At 49.8% G+C, this 18,788-nt stretch overlaps 1 protein-coding gene and 1 long non-coding RNA gene across 7 annotated transcripts in view; one reads left to right on the forward strand and one right to left on the reverse strand.

The window, feature by feature from the left end:
• Positions 1–18,788, reverse strand: part of RUNX1 (RUNX family transcription factor 1) — a 244,249-nt gene that overhangs the window by 20,749 nt on the left and 204,712 nt on the right. For 3 of the 6 annotated variants that reach the window (XM_033856039.2, XM_033856037.2, XM_033856038.2), the window contains one exon: positions 18,142–18,333. The exons of the other annotated variants lie outside the window; for them this stretch is intronic. In XM_033856039.2, the coding sequence (XP_033711930.1) occupies positions 18,142–18,333 (192 nt within the window). The remainder of the gene's footprint in view (positions 1–18,141; positions 18,334–18,788) is intronic. 6 annotated transcript variants of the gene reach the window in all.
• LOC117312185 (uncharacterized) lies at positions 233–10,471 on the forward strand. The gene is made up of 3 exons (XR_012331600.1): positions 233–387; positions 480–554; positions 5,096–10,471. It is a non-coding gene; the product is annotated as an uncharacterized lncRNA (long non-coding RNA).

The following is an 18,788-nucleotide window of genomic DNA, read 5'->3' on the forward strand; positions in this document are numbered from 1 at the left end:
GCGGCCAGGGCTCTGTCCCCATGGCAGGGTTTGGGACGGCCGCTTTCTCACAGCCTCACGGCCTGGCACCCAGTCTCGGAGCTGGCATGCCGAGCCCCGGGCGAGCCGCAGGTGTAAACGACCGACAAGATCGCTCCTGAGCTGACCGCCGGCTTTGCCACCTGGGAAGGGACAGGCTAGCGCTTGCCTCTCCTGAGCTACCTGGGCATGAGTCACACGTAACCAGATAATGATGCAACTCACTGTCAACATTTCTAAGGTTTCATTCCAACATCTCGTGGAATGATAGAGCAGAAAGCAACCTCGGAGGCTATTCGAGCCAGCCCCACGTCGGAGCAAGCTGAAGTGTGGCGAGGTGAGAGGACTGCCTCTTGTTCCCCACGGCAGGTTAGTGACAGGGCAGGGACGGACCTTCTGGTTGCTCGTAGAGTGCTGCTCTTACTATATGATGATCGAAGCCATTTCCCCCTCGAACCTAGTTACCGTATGCTGACAAAACGAAGAAACTGGTCTACATTTCAAAAAAGAAAAAAAAAACACGCGCGCGCACGCAGGTAAGTAATCTCCAAGTACAGAGCCGTTTGGAGGCTGGGAGGGGTACCTTTTCCTGCTAACAGACCTGGGATTCTGAGCTTCGTGGGGCTGGCGGGAAGCCCTGACCCCATTTACGTCTCCTTTCCATCCTGAAACTGAGCCCAAACAACCCCAAATCTCAAAGAAAAGTTGATACCTGTTGCTGTGAATTCATGAATAATGCAACTCGAAATTAGGGAGGGAGGGAGGGGACCATTCCCGTGCCCCCCAGCCCCCGGCTGTGTTTTCGGGTGGGGGTTGCAAGAGGTGGGAGGCAGGGTCACACTGCCACCCTGGTTCTGCCTTTTCTTCTAATAGCCTTCAACTGCCAAGTGGCTGCAACCAACATGCCGATTTTAAACCCTTTTATGGAAAGTACCATACCCTCTTCTGCTCACATCACTTAAAATAATGAGTTAGGCGCAGTTGTATTAGTCTGTCTTTCAAGTGGATTAAATTCACGGGCTCGTTCTCCTGCAGTCTCGCAAGCTTTGGCCTGGCTGTCTGAACGTCCAGATTAGACAGACGAGCACATGCCAGACGGCAATGAAACGCAATTACCTAGGCAAACTTTTGAAGGATTTGAGCCCTGGGGCACAGGCTGTTTACGACAGACTAAAAGCACCGTTTGTACTGAGCAAGACCAGTTGCCTCCGTCTTTTCGAGTTCTCGGTCCTGCCTCTGCCACTGGACTCCAGGCAGGATTTCTAGGGGCCTGATAACATCAGGCTTCTGTCCACACCTCAGCACCTCGGTGTCTTTACCGTGTTTTTCAACAAGAAAATGCAAGTACCAACAAAAGCCTATTATAACATCTCCCTTTGTGTTCACGGACTCTCCCCCGTTGGTTTATTTTTTGGTATTGTGTACCACCCCCAAAAAAGGCAGCGAGAAATCATCCTATAGCTAGTTGCTTGGCTCCGTATACGGCGTCTTTGGAAACGAACAACCTTTCCAATAAACAAGAACTTCCTGCCATCCTTGAAAAAAAGAGCAAACCAGCCTCAACAACACGTTCAAAGTACTTTCCCCTCTATTGGAACTGAGGGACCAAGGGAGAGGAGACAAAAGTGGAAGGAAGATTGATAAGGAGGGTAGCAAATGGCTTTTCTGCTGCTGGCCCACATTCCAGCACTTTTTTCAGTTGGAGACCAGCGGGGCCAACACAGATGGGTTGGCGTGGCCCTTCGTCCACCAGCTGAAAACTATCATGTGACCATGAGAAGGGGTCTGGGGGAAGGGGGTTAACTGGATTTCTGTCGTCCTGTTAGGCACAGAGTGAAGCCGTCAAGGTGGTGGCAGGGAAAGGTTTCAGTGTTTGGGGACCCAAGGCCCTGAGGCCGGTCAGTGGGTCAGTTTGGGCAAGAGGCTGTGAGCACGGGTGGGAAGATAAGACGGGCTAGCAAGATAAAGAGTGAACTTGGAAGGATGGATTTGAAAAGTGCTGGAACCCAGAGGAACCTAGGGACGCTTCTGGGGAAGGAGGTGACACAGGGACACCTGAACACGGCGGGGGAGAGGGCAGAACACAGGCACCGGGGAGATGGCAGGGAGGTGGGGGCATGGCCTTAGGAGGAAGCAGTGGACAAACAGCCTGGTCCAACTTTGGGGTTCAAATCTGTAATTAAACACGTGAACCCAGGTTCAGGCGTTTTAATGACAGGCCCCGGGTGAGCTGTGTCAGGAGCTGAACGATGGCAAGGAAGGCAGGAGAGAGTTTGGCTTGCATGGGGCAGGGACAGCAAAAGGGAAAGGGTGGCTCTCTAGTTAACGGAAGCCGTAGAAGGTAACGAACGGGGGCAGAAGATTAAGAAGCGTAGAGACTTCCCAATTTCCTCTTTGTCGCAAAAGTGGAGAGAAAGGCCCCAGGGAGGGGTAGGTGTGCTGTCACCCCGGTAGGCCCAGCTGGGCTCCCTCCCCCAGGCTCCCAGCCAGGCTCTGGGAAGCAGAGAAAGGGCAAATGACGAAAGCAAGAAGCGAAAGTACCGAGGCTTGGTGCCTGCAAATCCTGCAAATCCTGAAAGCAGGGAACATGCTTCCTCAATGACTCCCCCTGAGCCCTTTCCCTGGAGATCCAGGCCAGGGTCGTGAGGTCTGGAGACGTCGGGGAGAGCGTTCCTGCCTGCCTGGAACTTCTAGGAGAACTTGTCATTCTTGGAAAACTGTGATTGCAGATGGGGAGGAGAGGGGCAGGTCGGTGGGGTGCTGTGTTGACCATCTGAGAGTCATCCCTCTGGTGGGTTTTGAGGTTTCGATGATCGCACCGCACAGAGGGAAACCTTAGGTGCTCGCTCCTGGGAGCCCATGATGGTTGGAGAAGCAGCAAACCTTCACCCTATCCAGTAACAATGGACAACGTATAGGGAGGGGAGAAGGCAAAGTGAGAGGTCCCGGGGCTTCCCTGGTGGCACAGTGGTTGAGAGTCTGCCTGCCGATGCAGGGGACACGGGTTCGTGCCCCGGTCCGGGAAGATCCCACATGCCACAGAGCGGCTGGGCTCGTGAGCCATGGCCACTGAACCTGTGCGTCCGGAGCCTGTGCTCCACAACGGGAGAGGCCACAGCAGTGAGAGGCCCACGTACCGCAAAAAAAAAAAAAAAAAAAAAAAAAAAGTGAGAGGACCCGATAGACGGGTCCAGGAGTAGAGAAGGGGGGTCCGTTTGGTCCTTGGTGGGGACGAAGATGTCCTGAAGGAGATGGGGCAGGATTGGGGAGGTGGAGGGGGTTAGGGGTAGGAGCTTTCTGGGTGGGCCACCGGCATGGACCAAAGCAGGTGGGCAGGGCTGGTCACAGGTGCTCAGAGCCCAGAAGAAAAGGCAGGTAAAAAGACAGCTGCTCACAGCGTCGGGGCCCCAGCTTCCCTTCGGCTCGTCTGCTTGCCTTTCGGTCATTTCAGAGCACGGCGGGCTCAGGGAGGAACATCTCATGACCCAGAGAAGGCAGGGCCTCGGCTGGAGGGGAAGCTAGGAAATCAGTGGCGAAGGTGCTCTTTTATTTCTGGACCAGGCCCCCTGTGGCTATCAGACATGGCAACATCTGCTTCCTCCGCCACGTTCCTCCACAGGTGACGTGCTTAGACAGGATGGGTTTTAGGAGGAGCCTGAGGGGAGGCTGGCCGTGCGATCCCGGCCTCCCTGAAGGCCAAGGTCTCAGCAGTGATGCCACCTCCCACTGCACAGGATCCAAACCCAGGTTGGAGGGGAGCCAGACATCCCCAGATTTTCTGTCACTCATTGCTGTTCACATGCCTCACTCCGCTGCCCCTGAAAAGTTGTCCTTTGGTCCCTCTGGGGACATCGGCTGATACATATATAGGCACCAGTTAAAAGTGATTTATGCTAAGAAAGTGGCCGGGGCACACACCGCCCCTCGGCTAAGTCCTAGGTCTCAGATCTCCCCTGCTGTGTCTCCGAGGCTGAGGTAACGAGACAGCAGTGGGCCTTAGTGCTGACACAGTAGTTTGCAGGTTAGGAGGATGGGGCTGTCTGTTTCTTGTTGGCGAACAAGCCGAACAGAGGGACCACTGGTGCCCAAATGCCTCCCAGCTCAGGTAAGAGCCTTGCTTACTGAGAGGTGTTGGCCACCGGAGCCCCCTAGACACGACAGCTCCACAGGAGAGGAATCACGAGGTGCTCCTGCATGGGCTCCCCACTGGCAGTGCTTGCGGGAAGGGGTGGATTATATAACTCTGGGAAACTCCTTTCTGGGCCGTTCTCCTATGGACCTCCACATCATGCATTCCTATGAAAAGCAAGTCATTTCAGGATGGCTTTGACCAACTAATGAGCACTCAGAGCCGCTGGCCTTGAGGGGTGCCAACCTGGACCCAGAAGAGGTCCTGCCCAGTGGTCGCCTCGAGTCAGGGTCTCGGGAGAACTGGATTTGCAAAGGGTCCGCAGACTTAGTGCTGGTGGCTGGCTCTGTCCTCTCTGTTGACGACAAGGGATGGGGGGGGGGGCTGAATTGGGACAGAACAGTTTGCTGTTTCATCAGTGGATAAGGACAGAGCTAAAGGCGAAGTCCCCTTCTGCTTTTTGCTCCAGTCACTGACACGTCAGCAATGGAAGGGAAAACCAGGAAGAGGAGACCCCATCGATGTGGGAAGAGTTCAAGTGTCAGCCCCATTTGCAGGAGCCGTACACCTAGCCCTAGGCACCTGGCTTCCCACTGCCTCGCTTAACCCGCCCGATGACTGAATTCATTCTCCAGCAGGCCCCGAGCTCCTTGTTTTGCAGTAGGAAATTCTCTTTCGTAAGAGGGCTACTGTTGGTATTGTTTATTTGTGTTTTTAAATTTCCAAAAATAAGGAAAGATTTATAAGATGGGGGGAGGGGAGGAGGGAGGAGAGGGCAAGGGAGGCAGCGACTCCAGCTTGTCCCAGCCCCAGCACGTCCCAGGTTCGCCACGGCTTCTCCTGGGCCCCCAGACCCCCCCCCCCCCCTTTCCCGTTCTGAATGTGAAAAGTAAGCAGCGTGAGCTGCCTGGGCTGGAGATGCGTCTAACAAGGCCCTCATTGTCTCAGACAGGTGTGAGATTGGACTTGATTCGGGGCCAACACCTCCAGTCCCGGAGCCAGGTCTGTGAGCCGAAAACATGCACCAACCCTCCAGTAATACCACTGCAGCCAGCCACAGTCTCAACAATTTAAGACTTAACACACACAGCATAAATCAGAGGAGGATGGACCAGCCGACCGGCAGGTTCTTGGGTGGATGCCTTCAGACTGTCTGCAGATCAGACCCTGCCTGTTTGGGTTATTTGAGGCTTTTTTTTTTTTTTTTTTGGAATATAAAAATGAGAAACTGGGTGGAGCGGCGTGCAGAGGCATACTGGTGTTTGCCCTATCTTGTTCCAACGGCCCCTTTTTCTCCCTAAGTGCTGTTTTGCAGGGACGGCTCGGGAAGCTTCGCTTTGCTCTATCCAAATACTAAGAATGTGTTCAAGCTGGGCAGGATGGGCAGAGGGAAGCCGAGCCCTCCAATACGGGTGCCGTCTGTGTGACCTTCAGCAAGTCACTTAACCTCTCTGGGCTTCCCAATTATCCATCTAAATGAGGTGGCTGGCCATCCCATTCTGGCCTGTCTCTGATTCACTCATCTCCAGTGGTCAGAAGTTCAGAGTCATTGTAAGAACTGCCTAACTCAGAGGAAATCATCACCCTTGGGAGAAAATGTACGACTGCACTGAATGCTCTGTGTCTGAGTGGATCAGTTTCTTGGAGCAAGAAAAGGCCCGTCATTGGTCTCCTCTTATCTGTTCCTTAGGAGTGTGTGATCCTCAAAACCCGGAGCTCCAGGCCTCGGGGCAGTGGTCAGGATGCTCCGAGAGCCCAGCACCGCCCGTGTCTCCTGTCGACCCTGAACTAAGTTTCATTTAGGAGAGGCCGCTATGGAGTCATGGGATCTCGGCCAAAGAAGGGAGCCCGGAAGCCACCAGTCAGTGCAGCACCTCAGGGAGAAAGGCATCTGGTCTCCGCTCATGGGATTCCTGCCACCGTCCTGGGTGGCTCTGGCCCGGGCATTCGTGCCCTTGACCCTGAGTTCACCAGCAAGGGCGTGGCCACCGCAGGGATGCTGGGGTCTGGCCAGGTGCCCTGGCTCTCACTGCCCTGCACCGTTCAGGGAGTGAATGACATGGACTTGGCAGCATCCTGACCTGGGACGGGGAGGACTGTCACTCAGCCCCAGGCCCTGACACCCCGCGCCTCGCTCCCACAGCTGCGGCTGCGGCCCTGGCCCATCTCACCCCACACCTGTTTGCTGGCCTGCTTCTGCCCCACGGCCTAGTTTGCAAGCAGGCTTTCAAGGCCTGGGCCTGGGGGTGGAATCAGCATGGGAGGCATTTACTTCAGATCACACAGGAGGGTGAAACATGGTTCAAAGAACTCCTTTTGTAGATGGTTTGTACAAAATGCCTTAGAGGCTGACCTTCCACATCCTCTGAATGTGTCTGATTCATGCAAGTAAGGGGACAGGGCAGGGGTCACCCCTGGCTGCTGCCCACGTGGGCCCTGTGGACAGGGAGTGTCCTGTCAGCCTCCCTGCTGCCGTCTTCCCCCTCCCCACCCCGGAGTAGGGTTGGGGACGCTTGGCGGGGCTGAGAAGGACAGAGGGTGGCCTTGGGACAGGTGTTCTATCCTTGCCTTTAAAAAAAAAAAATCCCTACCGCTTCAGTATGAAATTCAACGTTGAAAGGATGGAGACACAAGCACGTGATACCCAATCGAAACATGGGGATCCACCATCTCATCGAGAAAGATAGGGAGAGGCAGAGCCGGCGTAAACGTCCTAATGCGCCCTCTGTACTCACAGCAGAGCCCACATTCTGTGCCCCCCCATGCCCTGCCCCAGGCAGAGAGACAGCAAGCCAGTGGGCCAATCACTGATGCTCCCCGGGCCTCAGCGCCTCATGAGTGAAATAAAGGGCTTCTAGAAAGACATTTAAGGTCCCTTTCAACTATAAGAGTTTTCCATTTGCGTTTGACCCTGTGGAGAAGTGGGTATGTGCTCTCCTGTTAATTTACCCAAGGAAACTGAACTTGAACAGAGACGACACTAAGACCACCCTGCCCTTGTCTGCCCCAGGGCTATCATCACTCCCGGAAGTAAGGGGACACGGAAGAAGGTCATGATCACAGAGCAGCTGTGTGGCTCATAGGAGAGGACGGAAGTGCACCTCCCTGGTGAGGCACCAACGCCACCAACAAGAGCACGACAATAGCGATAACAGTAAAAAGCATAACACTGACCACTTACTGAGTGTTTAAAGTGCACCGGGCTCTACGTAAATACCTGACGAAAGTATATCTCAATCTCTGTGATGAGTTCGTGAGGCAGTGAGGGTAAATACCGCACGCCAGGCATCCAGTGCTTTGTGCATATGAACTCATTTCATCCTCGCACTCTCCCGTGAGCTGGGTACCGTCATTACCGTGCCTGTTTTACAGATGGGGAACAGCGGTGCAGAGGACTGAAGTAATTCTTGCAAGGTCACCTAATTGGGAAGTGGCCAGCCGGGGATTTGAATTCCCATCATTTATATCCACATAGATCTTAGCGTTAATCCGTGGATCCAGGTTCTGCTCTCCTCATGTACTGCACTCTGGGGGTTCCCATGTTTTTTCTGATTCCCTTATGACGATAAGGTGGGAGGAACAGCTCCATCCCGACTGATGGGGTGGATGGACAGAAGAACTGGCGTTCCGCTTTGACTTCTGCAGACCACTGAGCACTCCCGTGAACGACCAGGGAGAAAGTTTGAAAAATAAGAGAAATTCCTTATAGATTCTCTAAGGCGTCTCCGCCCACGGCCCTCCCCGCAAGGCGTGAAAGTATCAAATGAGGAAATCGGGAAGAGATTCTGGAATAAGAATAACAAGATTTCCTCTCCCTTCCACCTGAACTGGCCACCCGTAATTTTGCACTCATTCAATTTTAAAGTCATGCCTTGTAATTTGTGGAAAATCATATTAAACAGAGCCACGTCTGGGCAATGGCTTCTCCCATTTAGCAATACGTGGTGGCTCAGAAAGTCCAATCACACAGCAGAAATATTACCACAAAAAGAAAGGGGGGCCTCTTAATCAGGGGGCAGAGTGGGAGGCTCTGGGACATCTCTACTGGCTTCCTGAGAATGTTAGGCGTTAATCCCTGAGAGCCGCGGAATTACAGCCTATTAGAGTTAGGGCCACCTTGTTAATGACTTTCATGATCGGTGAGGGCCTGGGACTCACGGGCCTGCCAGCACCTGAGTGAGCACAGCAGGCAGGACCCTCAGGACCATGCCACGCACCTCGTGGGTGGCTAGTGGTGGGGGTTAAATGAACCAACAATATCAGTCATTCCAGAAACGTGAGCCATAATTATTTTGTTTCTGCCTTTAGTAAACGTGAGAACTAGGCAATGTCCTCGTCATTCTGCGGTGGCCCCGGCTCCAATAACAACCCAGGTATAGACCCGATCACAGACATACGCTGCAGTTTCAAACCTGGGCGGGGGAAAGATCTGCACATTTCAAAAGCTTCTGCATTCATCCCAAAGATCCCAGCCCCGCTGGATGACCAACAGAAGCACGGCTTAAAACTCAGGCAACGATGGTTGTTCCACATAGCAGGCAACTGACAACAAAGTACGGATGAAGATTAACAGACCCTGAGAGGAACAATGCAAATAAACTACTTAATGGGTAGAAATGCCAAGTCGAGCCCTTGAGCTTGTGCTGACTTTTACAGATATTTTAATAACTTTATCGTTATATAATTTGCCATCTGACATGGACAGAGAGATGCACTAATGGAGCATGCATGAGTGGCCGCAACAGTGAGATAACCCCCAGGAGATGTAATAAGACAATCACGTTCTCTTCCTTGTATGACCTACAACTCCAAGAAGCGCAATCACTAGTCGGATTATTCCTTCCTCCCTTTTTACCCCGAGATATTCTTTTGAAACCTCCCAAGCAAGTGTATGTGTGTAGCCCTTCCCAAGATGCATAGCATAAGCTCTCTCGGTCTTGATCTGGCCTTGGGATGATCAGGTTGAGCACATAAAGCTGGAGGGCAAAGAGGACTTCTTCTGCAGCAGGAACCAGCAAGTTACGGATCTGGGAAACTTCACTGCCCCAGATGGGTGAGCTGCTGACACCCAGAGTAGTGCTGACTCACCTGGGCCCCTCAGTTCCTCACACGCCTTCCCTAGGGACGCTCTGCTCTTTCGACACCTGGGTGGTCACCCCCAGATGCCAAGGCAGAAGGACCATAGCGCATCCTCCTTCACGCTCCCAGAAGGACCCAGATCTTGTTAGCCAGACTTGATAACATCGACTTGTGGAGGCTCAGATCCAGTGACACTGGGTGGAAGGACCCGTGGTGTGCAGAAATAAGCCCTATTTCAGTCCGTGCTGGCGAGTGTTTTAATGCTCAGGTTTCCCGAGCTGTTAAGTGACCTGAGATGCACAGATCAGAGTCCCCCACTACCTCCTCCACCCTCTTGTTCACGCTTCCTCCAGGTGGGAAAGCAGGGGGTCCCATCTTAAGAAGGAGAATCAACTTTACAAAAGGGACAGTTAACTCTTGCTACTGATTGCAACTGGAGGATGTTTTGACAATCCTGAAATGCTTGGAATGTTCTTATCCCCAAACCTGACCCTTAGGTGGTGTGAAATCACGGTGGGCCCTTGAGCCTGAGTCTGGAGGAAAGCACTGTCTTTTCTGCCCAATGATTCTCTCTCCTACCCATGGCTCATTCGGGGGCTTGGTGCCGTGGTTCTGTTTTCCCTGGAAACATGCTCATTTCTTTTAAACAAGAAATGTTATATTCCATGCCATTTGGGAGAGGCTGAATTAGCTAACACTCCATCTGAAGACTTTCCATAGCTTGATAATCAACAATCAACTGGATAAGAAGTGGTACATTCCTTTTTTCCTCCCCCCTATCAATTGTCAGGAGTGCCCAAAGAAACAGAAAATAAACATGATTGGCCAATGTTTGTTTTTAGGGTGCGTTCTATACTGGCTTTTTTTTTTAAATTATTATTATTTTGTTTTATTTACTGTGGCTGGTAACTGAATCTCTAGTATCAAAACATCAAATGTTCTGCCAGAAGGAGATTATGGAAGAAAAGTCTATGCTAGGAAACTGGGTTTGTCAGTGAAGACTTTATTTACAGGAGTTTTGCAATCCAGATCTTTAATCTCCATAACAATTGAGCTGTTCTAGGGCTTTGAAAGCAATTGTTCAATAATAAGAAGGCTCAGGTAGGGCTCTGTAGAGAATGGGCTTGAGGACAAGGGGAGGTTAAGCTGGGAGGAAGTGAGAGAGTGGCATACAGTACCAAATGTAAAATAGATAGCTAGTGGGAAGCAGCCACGTAGCACAGGGAGATCAGCTCGGTGCTTTGTGACCACCTAGAGGGGTGGGATAGGGAGGGTGGGAGGGAGATGCAAGAGGGAGGAGATATGGGGATATATGTATATGTATAGCTGATTCACTTTGTTATAAAGCAGAAACTAACACACCACTGTAAAGCAATTATACTCCAATAAAGATGTTAAAAAAAAAAAAAGGAAAGCTCACGTAGGGCTAAAGCTTTGCAAATAAAATGTGAAAATATAATACAAATACACACTGAGGTGTCTCTGAACAGTTGATAACCCCCCTGCCTCCCTACATTTTCCCCCTAAAAGTCAGGCTGCAGTGCTCCGAGGGTCAGAGGGAAGTAAGGGAAGATAGACGTAATTACAGTTCCTCAGCATTATTTAAATCATATGTGTTGAATTTTAAAGAGCCCTAAAATAACTGAATTACAGTGGGCCTGCATTTCTGTTCCATGATGTGAGGAAAAATAATGCAAATGAGGAAAACCAGCTCCGTTTGGAGAACTACAACCGACAAGAAAACACAATGGGTCGTTTTCTCACCAGAGCCTTTTTTTTCTCCCCTTATCGGCGTATATTGTTTGCCCCTCTCTTGGTACAAACTTTTGGTAAACTTTGATACTACTTCACGGCCGCAGTCAAAGTTTTGTTTTTAAATATCCAAATGTGAAAGGCTATCTTCGGGTGATTTGTAAATGTGGGATTATGAGATATGCAAAGTGAATCACCAGCCTTTAGCAATGGGTTTCTGGTCAACAGCACCTCGCAATAAAGCCATTTTTAACAAGGCAGCTTGTTCAAAACAACAGTGATATGCTGAGCTCCAGGCGACCACATTCTTGAGTCCCTCCCAACTGGCTGGCTGTGGTCCCCGTGTCATCTTCTGTCGCTATGCTTACTCCCAGCCGCGATGTCGTGAGCTTTTGGGGGCCAGGGCCAGAGGCACCCAAGCCTCCTGCTTTTCACGGCTCCCATGACACAGGGGAGAATCCCTTTTCTCTATCACTGCTGGGCCCTCTGATTCCATCAGCATAGGTGTCTAGAAAATGTTAAGAAATATCTGATCTCATGTAGAAAAAAAACATACATTCTCGTGGCTGGAAAATAAAAGTACCATGATACTGAGTTCCAGTAAATGATGGCCTGAAGTGAGAGTAGCTGGAAGATGTGCTTGATTATGCGTGGCATAAGACACTTGAGTTCACAGTTACCTGCCCATCATATCTGTTCTGGGGAAGTGAACAAGGGAAAGTGATCTCTGGACTCACCTGATGCCCTGTATCTGTTCCACCTTGGTGTAATGGGTAGAATGGTGGCCCTGCAAAGGTATGTCCATGCTCCGACCCACGGAACTGTGAACGTGACCTGATTTGGAAAAAGGGTCTTTGCGGATGTAATTAAGTGAAGGATCTCGAGATGAGATCATCTGGGTTATCTAGAGGGCGCCTAATTCCAATCACAAGTGTCTTTAGAGAAGGAGCGGGAGGTGACACAGAGAAAGAGGCCATGTGAAGATGGAGGCGAAGATTGGAGTGATGCGGCCACAAGCCAAGGGACACTAGGAGCCCCCAGAGGTTGCAAGAGACAAGAAAGGATCCTTCCCTGGGAACTTCAAAGGGAGTAGGGCACCTTGATTTTGGCTCCCGGCCTCCAGAACTGGAAGAGAATAAATGTCTGTTGTTTTAGGCCACCGAGTTTGTGGCAACTTGTTACAGCAATCACAGGAAACTAACAGACATGGTGTGGTGCTGCTGATGATAAAAGCCCACAGTTACTAAGTGTTACCCATGGGCTGGCTCTCATGCCCACTGCTTCACCTTTCACAGTGGTTCTAGGATCTCCAAGTACAATTATTACTCCCATTCTGCAGATAGGGAAAGTGAGGCTTTAAGAGGTTAAGTAACTTGCCAAAAGTCCTACGGTAGTACGTGGTGGAGGCCAGTTTTGGGCCAAGGTGGCCTGCCTGTTGAGCCCTCATTCTTAGCCACCAGACTCTGCTATCTTTCTTGGACGAGAGATTTTCAGCTTAACCTTCCTGCTGTTGTACCACTGATGACAGATAAGTGCTCCAACCACAGCTTTGTTAAACACTTATTCTTTTGAACAAAACCTTCGTGCATTTGTGAGTGTGCGTGTGAGTGTGCGTGTGTGTATTATCATTAGGTGTTGATAATAATAACTGAGTGTGTGCTGGGCCACAGATCACAAGAAGAAGGGAACATTTCAGAAGGTATCAAATCCATGGAAGGAATATTTTATCATTAGGATCAAACCCTAAAATGAACCCTTCATTCCTCTAATTAGAAAAGATGTCCACAGGCATTAACAACATGCTCTGGAAAGCATGGTCTGATCACCTTGAGTGACATCCATGAAAACACTTGGTCTGAAAACACGGTCCCACTAAAATGTGGTTTATGATTACTAGGGTGCTGACAGCTCACGAGGTTGGCGGCTCCTTTGAAGGGCTGGTTTATTAAGTACTTAGCTGAGGGGTGCTTGTAAAGACATCACAGGCATCAGAGCAGTGCTGTTCAAGGGAGTTCTGTGTTGGTGACCGTTCCGTCCATAAATAGAGCACGGAGGAAACGTAAGGCTGGTCACCACTCTGAGCACCGCTCCGTAAGTCACTCCAGGCAGCGGATGGGAAGCAAGGGCAGCTGACACGCTGCAGCCACATCAGACTCAACAAAGGCCACAGGCGGATTAGGAAGCCAAGGCCCGAGGGCCTTTTTTAAAGGAAAAAAATGAAGACTTAGCTTTCTCCCCATCCTTCGTCCCCATTTTTTAAATGCCTACGATGCAATTGATTAGCAGGGGCTTTTCAAGCCTTCCTTAAACTTTGTTTATGTGGCATCAGCCCAGAAGACGGAAAACAGTAACGGAGTTCTCAGTTCCTCTAGTTCTAGTAACTTGGAACCTCTCGGCCTGCTGGTGACGAAGAAGGGGGATGCGGCTGCAGCGCCCACCAACCCGCTTACACCCCACGCGAAAGCTCTTCATTTTGAGTTCATTCCACTGTTTTTCCTCTCTTCCCTGCCCCCCTTCCTTCTTACATTTATTTATTTTTATTTATTCATGGGAACACCCGATTCAGGCTTGTTTTCCGTGTAAGATTCTGGTGTTGTAGACCTTGAAAGGCTCTCAAACTCTACTATACCTAGATAAGAGTTATTTTTAGATCACTCCCTTTTCATGTTCACAGCATGTCTTGTAAGCTGATTTCTAGCACCCTGAATATTTTGCTTTGTGTAACCATGACCATTTGTAGATTTTACGCAGAAGAACGTCCGGTGTTTGACTGAGGGTAGCCTCTACCTCCAAGGTATTCCAACAGCTCCCGCCCCTGCCCTCCCACCCACTTTGTTTTTGAGCTTCCAGAATTGCTAGAAGAGAGAGGAAGGAGAGAGAGAGACAGAGAAAGAGGAAAGGGGAGGGAAGAGACGTTGTGCATTTTGATATTTTACCCCTGAGGCTGGAAAGGGCATTTATCTCTCCTCCTACAGAAAAGTGAAAAGGTTCTTTTTTTGTTTTTTGTTTTCTTTCGTCAATCCAGCTGATAAAGATTGACATAAGTAACCTGGTACAGCTGAGATTCAGTATCTCAAAAAGCTACACAGACAACAGGCACCAGAAAATGGTGTATCCAAAGTAACTTTAACTTGTAGGGTAACTCACTAGCAAAACAAAATCATTTGGAATACTAAAATTCAGGAGGTGATTTAAGAGGTCAAGGCCCCTCTGGACATACAGAAGTCTTAGAGCAAGGCACCCACACTCCTGCAGGCTGATCAGATGTTGCCGGAGTCTGGAGGTTAAGAAGGCCTCGGTCCCAATGGACCCCACAAGCGAGACTCTTTCATGCAAGAAGGCCAGGCAGTTACCCCAATAAAGTAAACAGAGTGGCTGGGAAGCTCTCTCGCTGCCCCCGCATCCTTCCTTCACTCATGCTTAGAGAGTCATTATTCTGCGTTCAGTTTTCTTTTCTCCCCATCTTTAAAAACAAATGTACACATCTCCAAAGGAGGGAATTTATTCAGATGCCCACCACAGAGTCCAGCCCTAAAGTTATTATTATCAACACCTAATGATAATAGAACACAGTCTTTACAGGCCTGCCGGGTGAGTGGCCAGCCCAGCACTGCTCCTGTCTCCCCTTTGGTGATTGGGATTTTACTTGACACGGGTCAGCCCTGTGTCTAATTGATCCTTGATCCAAGAGTGAGAGCCGGGGAGAAACTGCCACCCACCCGGACTGGCTTTGGAGCCAGAAAGGTCTGCGTCTGAGTCCAGGTCCTTCACTTCCAACCTTGGAGATCTGGGCAGTTGTTAACCTCTGAGGTTCAGTTTCTCTGTCTATGAACCACACCACAGGATTGTAGGTATAACACAATGTACACAAAAGGTCTGACTTGTTTCAAAATATGTCATAACTGTTCCAATTAAAGAGTTAAACCTCGTGTCTCGATGTTGATGGCAACACACACAAGAACAAAACTCGGCCTCTTAGTTTCTCTGGTTTTGACGGTTTTCTGCACCAGTAGATTTCACCCCGTCTCCATTTTCCCAGAAAGGAGGGACTTATGTAGCTTAAATGTGGTTCATCATTTTTGGTAAATCAGGAGTCAGAGTCTTAAAATGACGTGCTCGGGTTGCCTGAAGCCATCTCTAGGGGGTAGGTGTGGCCGCATTGGCAGCAGTGCCCTGTGGGTCTAGATTCTGCCCTGGTCCATCTTGGAAAAGGACATGTGTCAGTTTTCTTTCCCGTGACTGTAAAAGAATTCTAAAACTCGGCTGTAGAAGTTCATGATGATGTCCTGACTTACTTAAACGCGTAGCCACGACAAAATGGCTTTCTGTTCAATTTTAAAGACCTGGTAAAGTAGGAAGTTGAAATTAACCTCAGCCCTTTTATAGCTGAAACCTCAACAAATAAACAGTGGTTTGGTGGCATGGCAACCTGGCCCCCTTTCCCATCTGCACCCTGCTTCAGATCATTTGAGATGTCTATTTTGGGTGATTCTCAAGCACATCTCCTTCTAGATACATAGAGGCATTATTCTATATCTGTGATTTCGTACTGAAGGAGTTAAAGGGCCAGGCATGACCCTCTGATGAAATCCTAGCAAGACAGGGTGTAGCAGCCTATCAACTCGTGATCTCTCCGAGCCCGTAACTGTCGACAACTCCGCCGGGCTGAATACATCCACACATTGGTACGGCACTGCTGTAAAACTGCTCTGACTACTTTGGGGAGGTTTTGCTTCCAACTACTGCTGCCATTTCAAAGCGAGCCATAAACACATGCTGAATTTTTATATAAAGCATCTTCTTAAATATAATACAGAAGCTCTAGCGCTAAGCTGGGAAAATAACCATTTTCCTGTCCATCAAGAACAAAATGAAGGTTCTGGCTGAAAGAGACTTTACTGTTATCCTTGTTAACTTTCTAACTTCAGGGAGAAAAAGCTCCCAAGGGTCTACTCAAAACAGGACGAAGGTAAAAAAGCATTTTCTTATGGAAAAAAGAAAGAAAGAATAAGGAAAAGTAGATTTACATGAAAATCTCCCAGATACTTATTTTTTAAAAGTTGTTCCTACAATTTTACAAGTGACACCCTGAACGGCAAATCATGTTTTGGAAGGAAAGAACGTCAGCGATGTAGTTAACACATTCTCTCGAGTAGCAGCTAAGCCTCCAAGGCACTCTAAAAGCAAGTTATTATTACTTAGATGTTGCAGAAGTACAAAGTTTTTAAAAGGAACAAGAAACGGGGTTAAACCTGATACTCTGCTAAGCGTACAGTATTCCAAAGAGCTGAGGAATGCCCGTCCGTGGCAGTGCCTCCGCCTGAGAGATGCTGGCTGCTGAGGACAAGAATTCAACACCCCACCCTGCCATTTTCTTCTTGGTAAAGAGAGTGTATCTGACCAGGAGGGAAATCAGATCTGATTCACTCTTCACCAAAACTGAAACCAAGCCGAATTCACGGTGACGATTTCCACTTGCCCCCATGTGGTTACATTTTCCATTGCCTTTCAAAATGCTTACTATTTTTAGTTCCAATAGCAGTAGAAAAAGGCAAATCCCTTTATCAACCTAGTAGTAGAAATGGTCAGTTATGTCATGAGAGAATAAGAGAACAGAAGTCTCCTCTTAGATGTTACAGATGGAATCCTGAAGATGACATAAATGAATGTAAATGGCCCTAAACACAAGATCCAGCCATCCCCTGGAGAATTTTATTCTATTTAGAAGAAAAGTGGCATTTTCCCCTCAAGCCCATCTCTCTCACTTAATGTGCCGTTTCATCTAATTTCTCATACACACTTGCATTTTGGAATTAAAAAAAAATCTATATGCATATTTTGAATAAGTATGCAATGATTGAGCACCAGGACACCAATGGTTTCATGGGACCTCTTCTTAAATACACCTAAGATGAAACTGTAGATAAGAGGCAGCCCCCCAAAATCAAGCTGAGGTTTCTGTGGTCCACAAAAGGGCGACTCTACAGAGAAGCCACTTAACAGCTGTCTGCATAGTATCTTATGGGAGGAGTTCTCTGGGAATTTCCCCCGCAAATAAAAATAACTTCCCCCAGAATCATGACTGTGAGAGTGAATGGCATGGACCATCGGGCTCTGAGAAAGAGGGTGGGTGTGCCTTTAAGAGCCCCACATGTGCTAATCCCAAAAGAAACCCACGGGCTGGAAACCCTAAAGGACTTAGGATGCTTGCACATCTCACAATACAACTCAAACAGAGAAAACACCCGGGAAAGCTAATTTCTGCTGTCCCAGAAGGGCAAGGAGCATTCCCCTTGCTGGCCACCTGCCCTTTCCCCCAGATGTGTTGCTTATCTCTTCCTTTGAGTTAAACAAGCCTGACCCTTTGAGAAAGGAATCTTACTGTGACCCTACCATACACAGCTGTGTCCTGCACAGCACCGAGAAAACGACTGCCTTTCGGAAATTTGACATGGTATCACAGAGCAAATAATCATTGACGTCAGTGCTTTCTACAGTGTAAATGAACTCTGTGTATTATCTAATTTGGCACAGTGGGTTTTATGCAATTACTGTATTTTACAGTGTTTTTGCAATTGCCAGCTAACCCCACGGTGGGAGGGGGGATAACCCGCCTTCTTTATTGATTGCAGGCTTACGAATTGCAATGAATACCCTTGATGGGGTGGCATCCAGACACTCTTCCTATTTCTTTACATTTGCCAAAGAACGTATAGTAAATACAAACCGCTCAAGTAATCAGTAAGAACTTGAAACATCCTGACCTTCACCTGGCCTGATGTATGTGTGTGTGTGTGTGTGTGTGTGTGTGTGTGTGTGTGTGTGTGTGTGTGTGTGTGTGTCTTCAAGCTGAGGAGGTAAGAAAATAACCTAGCCAAAGCTAAGCTTAAAAAATTCGAGATCTGATCTACACAGCGATACATATCTGTCCATAACCTCTCTATACCCTCTGTAGCAGTGCCTTTCAATCTGGGGATCTTGTTACCACGCAGATCAGACTCAGTGGGTCTGGGGCGGGCCGAAGACTCTGCTGTTAACAAGCTGCCAGGCTGCTGGTCCGGGGACCAGCCGTTTCTGAGTGCGGACGAGGAGCCACAACCGGCCTGGGTGGGTTCCGCCCAAGGGTGAGGCGGGAAGCGGGCTCTGTCCGTCCGGGTACTTACCCTGCATCTGACTCTGAGGCTGAGGGTTAAAGGCAGTGGAGTGGTTCAAGGAGGCCCGAGGGTTGGGTGTAGGGGCCGGATGGTGTGGGCTGACCCTCATGGCCGTGCGCCGCAGCTGCTCCAGTTCACTGAGCCGCTCGGAAAAGGACAAGCTCCCGGGCTTGGTCTGATCATCTAGTTTCTGACGATGTCCTATTGCGGGGAGGGGGTGGGGAGGGGAGAGGGAGGCAAGAGATCAGAAAAGGTACCGTGGATTTGCTAAAACTCGGGCTTTTCTCGTCTTTCCCCTCCCTCTCCCCTCACCCCCAGCGTGGATCTGCTGGAGATCTGCACAGTTAGCTGCTCCCGGGGTCAGGGTGGGGGGGGATTCGGGGCCGCTGTCCCCACAGCAGACTGGGGCCCCTTCTGTCACACTGGCCGCTGGGCGCTCCGCCCAGACTGGGCCCCGGCACCCACCGCAACCCTCTGTGCCCGTCTCCACTGGGCGGGATGCGGTGGGCACGCGGGGCTTGGTGGCGGTGGCGGCTCGGAGAGAAGGGGCATTCGCTGTTGGCACTTGGCCAGGAAAGGAGCCCTGCCAGTGGCGTCGGAACAGCTGCCCCAGCTGCACACCCAACCCCGGGCAGGTTTCAGAGGCAGCAATGTGG

The sequence above is a fragment of the Tursiops truncatus genome, chromosome 4, assembly GCF_011762595.2.
Source record: "Tursiops truncatus isolate mTurTru1 chromosome 4, mTurTru1.mat.Y, whole genome shotgun sequence".
NCBI lineage: Eukaryota > Metazoa > Chordata > Mammalia > Artiodactyla > Delphinidae > Tursiops > Tursiops truncatus.